The 7,821-nt window shown below is 36.0% G+C and overlaps 1 protein-coding gene across 3 annotated transcripts; it reads left to right on the plus strand.

Moving 5' to 3' along the window:
* Positions 1–133: 133 nt before the first annotated feature.
* LOC137726497 (protein DETOXIFICATION 40) lies at positions 134–6,480 on the plus strand. 3 transcript variants are annotated; one of them, XM_088693581.1, is made up of 8 exons: positions 134–541; positions 788–1,228; positions 1,355–1,419; positions 3,154–3,210; positions 5,080–5,318; positions 5,724–5,842; positions 5,990–6,076; positions 6,232–6,480. In XM_088693581.1, exons 1-8 carry the CDS (start codon positions 155–157, stop codon positions 6,295–6,297), a joined length of 1,461 nt encoding a protein of 486 aa, XP_088549707.1. In that variant the 5' UTR covers positions 134–154; the 3' UTR covers positions 6,298–6,480. The 3 variants fall into 3 exon arrangements, 2 of the variants coding, with proteins under 2 accessions (XP_088549707.1, XP_068321532.2); XR_015962199.1 differs by having other exon boundaries at positions 788–1,419; positions 5,704–5,842; XM_068465431.2 differs by having other exon boundaries at positions 788–1,419.
* The last annotated feature ends 1,341 nt before the right edge of the window (positions 6,481–7,821 follow it).

The following is a 7,821-nucleotide window of genomic DNA, read 5'->3' on the forward strand; positions in this document are numbered from 1 at the left end:
AATTAGTACTAAGTGACGCACTGTATTAGTTTGATGCCAAAACAGTACTTATGTCCACGGACAACGTGTCAAAAATATTCGTTCTCTAACATGGACTTTGTACATTATTAATGCAGCCTCATAATTCCAAAATTCCAAGCACCAATTTCTCTCCATGCATCGAACTGTGGCACACTTCTGCCACACACCCCACCACCTTTTTGGTCCAAAAATGAGCTCTCAACACCCACTGCACCAACCCATCTTACACTCCGAACCTGAACCGGCAGCACAAGCCTCCAGAGATGGAGAAGGTGTGGACTTTCTACTCGAGAAGGTGCTATCCGACACCCAATTGCCCTCGTTCAAGCGATTCCGCTTGGCCACATGGATTGAACTCAAGCTCCTCTTTCGTCTTGCTGCTCCCGCAATCTTGGTTTATGTCATTAACAACTCCATGTCACTTTCCGCTCGTGTCTTTGCCGGCCACCTCGGCAATCTTGAGCTCGCCGCCGCCTCTCTTGGCAACAACGGCATCCAACTCTTGGCTTATGGCCTCATGGTACATTTATCAATATAACTTATGTGTCCTATGACTTGTTGTGTCATTAACAAGCATGTCAATTATTTAGTTAGAACTAAGATGATGAACGTTTTCAATATGCTCGATCACACAAAAAAAAGTTTCAAATTGACAATATCACAACATAATATGAAAATTAATTTATATACTCTCAATCACATGCATTTTATGTTGTCATTCTTATCTCTTTAATAATTTTTTTTTGTTTGTTCTGGTTTCTTGCAGCTAGGCATGGGAAGTGCAGTGGAGACTCTATGCGGGCAAGCCTACGGTGCCCAGAAATATGACATGTTAAGCATATACCTTCAAAGAGCAACCATAGTCCTATCTCTCACTGGCCTCCCACTTCTGGCAATCTTTCTTCTCTCAAAACCCATGTTGCTTTTACTCGGCGAACCGCCCGCCGTGGCCTCAGCCGCCGCCGTATTTGTCTACGGTCTAATCCCTCAAATATTTGCCTACGCCGTCAACTTCCCCATTCAAAAGTTTCTCCAAGCACAACGAATTGTGGCCCCGAGTGCTTACATATCAGCAGCTACTTTAGGAGTGCATTTGTTGCTGAGCTGGGTTGCTGTGTACAAGCTGGGTTTAGGGTTGATAGGTGCGTCTCTTGTTTTGAGCTTGTCGTGGTGGATCATAGTTGGGGCCCAGATTGTTTACATCTTGGTGAGTAGTCAGTGTAAGCTAACTTGGAATGGTTTTAGTTTGCAAGCCTTTTCTGGGTTGTGGGATTTTTTCAAGCTATCGGCTGCATCGGCGGTGATGTTGTGCTTGGAGTGTTGGTATTTTCAGGTGCTAGTTTTGATTGCTGGGTTGCTCAAGAACCCCGAGCTTGCCCTAAATTCTTTGGCTGTATGGTAAGATCCTAACAACGCTCTGCTTTCATTAATTAATTTAATTTAATGTTACGCATTTTAATTAAGTTTGTATATTCTTTCTCACTTATAAATATCAAGTCTAAAATTTAATTCTCATGAATTGCAAATTTGATGTCAAATTATTAGTGTCAGCTTAAATTTCACGTTATATTTAGGGCTGGTTTGGTATTGTTGTGCTTTGAAAAAAAAACAGCTTCTGCTATGCTGTGAGAATAAGCATATATGCAATAAAGCAGCAGAGTGTTTAGTAAACTTTTTTGTAAAAGTGCTTTTGAAAAAAAAAAAAAAAACAATATTATAGTGTTTGATAAACTTTTATGTAAAACATATGTGAAAAAAAGCTGGTTTTTCAAAGCTAGGTTTTGCAGCTTTGTGTTTTTAGTTTTTTTTCACACAAAACTGTGAAAAAAAGCTGAAGCTGAATAATTGATCTCCCAACTTTTTTTTATAGCCACTTTTTTCAAAATCACCTCAGTACCAAACTAGAGCTTAGTGTAAATAAAATTTAATATAAATAATTGATCTCCTTAACATTACCCACTTAAAATTTATCGAGGAGAGTGCTTTCACAAGTGAAAGAATATATATCTTCTCCTTATCACAAAATGACATGACACATCAGTCATTACCAAAATTTTCTCTCACATTAGAAACATAAATGCTCAAGGCTTTAAGAAAAAGATAATACCAGGGAAAATAAATTTGTAAATGAAATAATGTTGATATTTATGATTGAATTATTAATTAATTGTTGATTAACGTGCTCATTTTCTATGGGTAACATATATTACCATTTCAAAAGTGCCATATATAGAATGAGGATCCTCCTTGTGAGGATTCATGAGATCCTCAAATCGTGTCTGTTCATTGTACATTGTATGGCCAATTTTTATCAAGTACTGTTCATGTTTAATTTTAAATAAAAATATTTAAAATAATTTATGTCTGCACGATGTACGATGAACGAACACGATTTGAGGATTCTCACAAAGAGGATCCTCATTCCCATATATAGGCTCCAATGTTGACATATAGATATCTTCCACGTACCCATCAAATCCTAATAATAACATCAATCTCGTATTAAAAAAATTAATTGATTTCAAGATCAACAAATACATATTTACTATGCATAAAAATAGTCGATTGCAATTAACTTACTTTGTTACTTTTCATTTTCTGACTAACTTAACTGTAGGATATTAATTCCTTGCCTAACTCCGGAGTGAAGTGATGTATCAAGTTCTTGCGTCCACAGATGCTGCACATTATAATGTTTTTACTTAATTTGTATAAAAGAAATTAATTTGGTCATATACACACCCCTTACCTCCTTAACACAAAAGAAATTAATCTGGTCATATACACTTCCCTTACCTCGTTAAAATTTAACGATTTCAAATAATTTATTTTTTAAGTTTCATATAATAGGTCATTCTTGTTATACTTAACAAAATTAGAAATGATTGTGTAAATGTACTCAAAGAAATCGACGAACATTAAATTTTATCATGATAATCAAATAGGTAAAATATTTTACATTTAGATGAATCTTCGTAAAGATGATTGATCTGTAAATGAAGATTTAAAAAACAAACAATTCAAATTGTTGCAAAAGAATGAAAGTGAACCCCATTTCTTGGATAGATATAAATGTATAATTAGCTTGTGCATGGTTTTGCTTAACGGTGGTTTCGCTTTCTTCTTGTGCAGCATGTCGATAAGTGGAGTGTTGTTCATGGTTTCAGCCGGGTTCAATGCAGCTGCAAGGTACGTACGTATATTGTTATTGTAAAATATTAGATTAATTAATCTAGCTATGAAGAAAGTTGAGGTTTCACTATAAAATTAGGTAGTAATATGAGAGTAGTTTAATTTTTTATAAACCCTTACAAGGTTTTTCTTTTCACCGATATGAAACTCTTTTAACCTTTACATCCTCACATGCTCTCTTACATGTGACAAATTTTCAAATCAAACACATAACAATAGAAATTAGTGACATGGAGCACATGTGGCCGTTGGGCTTCATACAAAAGACAACTTGCTCTGATACCATACGAAGAAAGTTAAGGCTTTATTATAAAACCAATTGCAATATAAATAGTAGTTTAACTTACTTATAAACTCATGCAAGTTTTCACCTTCCATCAATGTGAGATTCATACTCAACATGACTCTTCACAGGTGACAAAAATTTTAGTTTAATACGTAGACAACACAAACAGTGTGTGACCATTGCTTCACATGTGAAACAACTTGTTGGCGTGAGTCCACGTCTTAGATGGATTAAGATTATATTTATGTTTCCTAGTTTGGTTGTAACTGTCTTTAATATGTTGCCTCCCAACGGGAGAAGAGAAATATGAAGAAGATATTTGAAACCCTAAAACTAATTTTATATTGGCATCAAAGCAGATTTTGGCTTGTCTCCTTCTCCTTTACTCTAGCTGCTAATCTCTAGAAACCCAGAAAAAATTCCACCGTGGTCTCAAAGCAAGAGAACCACCCACTGGAAAAAAAAACCCTATAAACCTAAATCACCAAAACCTCAAAGGCACTACTCACCCCACTGAAAAAAGAAGGAAAAATAAAAAACCTAGAAGTCTAAACCTCTGCGTCTCGAAGCAAGAGACAAGAAGAAGACAAAGATTGAAACTCATAATCATAATTTTATCTTAGTGCCGACATTAGAGATTCTTGTTAGCTTCAAAATCAATTTGCAAAAGAAAAACAAAAGCCAAGGATCAAGGTGTGATCTCGAGACAAGAGACTGACCTAAATCCTAAAAAAACCTACACAATACAACCACCAAGTCGTTGTGTTTCAAATGGCTGAACAGCGAAACCAAGGGAGAATTACAGACGTTGTGCAAGAAAAAAATGCTGAAGCAGGAACTGGGCTTACGTCACTTACCTTCAGTATGCAAGAGTCTGAGCCTGCTGTGTCTGGCGCCCACAATTCAGTTGGGCAGCAAGCAGGCGTGCATGCGGCAACCGCTAAACATAAAGGAAATCATGATGCCGGCAGCAGACTCAGAAAGGACCCGGACCCAGTCAATCTTGGCCCACAACTATCTCTTTTAAACTTGATTGCTTCCCAAGAGCAATCCGACGACCCGGGTAACATGGTATTAGAGCAAAAAAGCGGGCCTATACTGTCACGTGATGGGTAGGTGTTTTTGTCCCCGCACGATGATGGTGGGTCTCTTGGTCTCATGTGTAAGGTGAGTCATCTTGACTTCATGTGATTGCCGATATGTGGATCTCTCACGTGTTAACCACTAATTAAGTGTCACGTAAGGGAGCGTGTTGAAACATCCCACATCAGCTGTATCTTTGAGAAAAGAAAAGTTTAAATATCCTAACGCCACTCTAATTAACATCGAGACTTTTTGTAATAAAACCTTACACCTGATGATTTGTGCAAGTGGTAATTTCCAAATTAGAGACAATATCGGTGTTGTTGGAAGTGGTCATTCGGCTCGTCTCTCTGATAATTCTAGCAATAAAGGAGTAACCCAACCGGATAAGCCCTTGAAATATGTTAAGTCATAATTAACTAAAAAATTAATTGATGAATAAGCAGATATGTAATTACAAATTAATTGATGGGAATTAATGAATTGCATGCATGCAGTGTGAGGGTGAGCAATGAGCTAGGTGCTGGGAATCCAAAGTCAGCAGCATTCTCGGTTCTAGTAGTAACTTTGGTATCCTTAACTTTTTCTGTTGTGGAAGCTGTGATTGTGCTCTCCCTCCGTGACGTAATCAGTTATGCCTTCACTAGCGGTGAAACTGTGGCAAAGGCAGTCTCGCACCTAACTCCATATTTGGCCGTCACTCTCATCCTCAACGGGATTCAACCAGTACTATCCGGTACGTGCTATCTTATATATATCTAGTTTGGTTTAACCATTAATTAATTCACCCGGGATGAAAGCTTAAGGTTTGAATTATGTATTTTTCGATATGACATTGGGTGTGGTGTATATGGAGATTTTTGTGTCAGACCGTTTATACAGGGAATCGAATGTAAGAGATTGAGGATTGGAGTGCGTGGATGTTGGATCTAAGTACAGGAGCAGTGCACAAAAAATTATTAGCATATGACACCTTATGTTCGTGTAAGATATTAAAACCTAATTATTTAGAAGACAAATTAAAACCCTAACTCTTGAACACTTGTTCTTGTGTCTAAGTGAATCATTAAACGTGTGTTTAGATCATTGTTCATGATAATTTAACTTAATTATGGATATAGATATATGGGGATCATTGTAGGGGTGGCTGTTGGATGTGGGTGGCAAGCATTTGTGGCATATGTGAATGTGGGATGCTATTACGTGGTTGGAATTCCATTCGGCTGCATTCTTGGGTTTAGATTCGACCTTGGCGCTGAGGTACAGTTACCAACTCAATTATCTCCCTAATTTTCTTTTAAAAAAAATGAGGCAAATATAAAATTTTACACAATGTAGAAGCTAAATGTAGCTAAATGATTAGTAAATTATAAGAAATTGATACATGTAAATAAGTATATTATACAGGGAATATGGGCGGGGATGATTGGAGGAACACTGATCCAGACCTTAATTTTACTGTGGGTAACATTTCGTACGGACTGGAATAAAGAGGTAATTTCAGTAATCAATATGCTCACTTAGTTTATCCTTTCAAGTTATCTTTCTTTGTTTTTACCGGCAGCTTTATATATGATTAAATATTATTAATTCAACATTTTTGTTTCGTTACTAAACACTCGGTATTTTTGGGGGACCGAACAACTCAGGTGGACAAGGCAAAAAATCGCGTGGAGAAATGGGATGACAAGAAGCAGCCTCTACTAAAAGGTTGATGGCATCAATGGCTGGCTGAGATCAGGGCCGGTCTAAATATTTTGGAGGCCCTGAGCAAAAATAAAAATAGGGCCCACAAACCTACAATACACACAAAAAAATTATGTTTTTCATGTGATTTTTTTCTAAGGTATTTGAATTTTTAATAATTTAAATAAATATTTTTCTTTGTCGGATAATAAGTTCTCATATATAGAAAAACAAAGTTACATTGTAAAAGTGGTCATAAAGAAAAGAAGATTATCATATGGTAAAAATACTACTCAATCGAACAATACTTGCATCTAAAGTGTCTAAGCACGGGACTTTAACAATGCAATTTTATGAGCAAAAGCCTTGTAGATTTGGTAGAAGTGAAAGTTCCAATTTTTGCAGTTGCGTGAAAGTGAACTCATTTTCTGAATAATCTCTGTGCTTGCCAAATTAAAATAGTAAAGACATACATACATTATTTTGTTGAAAGTTAAATTTGAATTAGAATGGATATAAAAAATATGCGCCTCTAGTTAACTTTCTTGATGAATTAACCAAATTTTAGTAATTATAATCAAAGGTATAGTGCCTCTAGTCAACCCTCTTGTTGAATTAACCAAATTTTTTTAAATATACATATATAAATGAAATTAACAATCAAACAAAAAGAAGCAAAAAAAATAAGGAAAAGGGCACAAAGAATAGTTCGAACATGGGCCCTCATTATCGAGGAACAACGGAATCAACGCCTCCAGTTAACCTACTTGATGAATTAATCAATTTTTCTTTTAATGTCCACGCTTACAGGAACATATATGAATGGACTACCTTAACAATTTTGGTGCCTCCAATTTTTTGAGGCCCTGGAGGGTCACCCTGCTGGCACTAGGCCAGGGTCGGCTCTGGCTGAGATCATAAAGCCACAAGTTTTAAATAGGCCACAATTGTTTTTTTTTTTTTTTTTGGTCATTAGTTAAATTTGGGGATGGGGTGAATCGAACTTGGATAAGGTGGGAGTTTTCTTAGCTCAAGTGCCACTGCAACTAGGCCCCCATCCTCAATAGGCCACAGTTGTTGGTTCGGCATGCCATGCCATGCATGCATTGCAGGCTGGCGAACTCTATATATAATTGCCAATGTAATATAAATTGTACCCATTAATAAAATAAAAAATATTACTCTTAGCACATTTTTTGAAGGAGAGAGTTAGAGAGAGATTCAGGAAGGATCGGATAAGGTTTTTGCTTCCATTTTTTTTCATCCCATTGAATCATAATCACCAATCAAAGATAAGGGTAGATTACAAATAACTAACATTAATTTTCTATCTTAAGCATTGTTTAGTGACATGTTAAGCCTTGAATAAGTTTTTCTCTCCTATTACAATCATTCATCTTTCTATTTATAATTGTGAGTTTAGGTCAAGTACGTTGGTTATATGTGTACGTATATATATTATAAGTCAAAATTTTTTGAAAGAGTAAAAGTTTAAAGGTTTTTTTTATCATTGCAAATCAAAAATCATTTTACAAATTGGATTTAAGTCGATC

The sequence above is a fragment of the Pyrus communis genome, chromosome 5, assembly GCF_041283825.1.
Source record: "Pyrus communis isolate YQ-2024b chromosome 5, ASM4128382v1, whole genome shotgun sequence".
In the NCBI taxonomy this organism is placed as follows: domain Eukaryota; kingdom Viridiplantae; phylum Streptophyta; class Magnoliopsida; order Rosales; family Rosaceae; genus Pyrus; species Pyrus communis.

Excerpts from the sequence above, each read along its gene's own strand:
- LOC137726497 (XM_068465431.2), top strand. The coding sequence starts at position 155 with ATGCATCGAACTGTGGCACACTTCTGCCACACACCCCACCACCTTTTT. Across the intron at positions 542-787 it reads TCTTGGCTTATGGCCTCATG|CTAGGCATGGGAAGTGCAGT; the intron begins GTACATTTATCA and ends GGTTTCTTGCAG. Across the intron at positions 5,843-5,989 it reads GATTCGACCTTGGCGCTGAG|GGAATATGGGCGGGGATGAT; the intron begins GTACAGTTACCA and ends TATATTATACAG.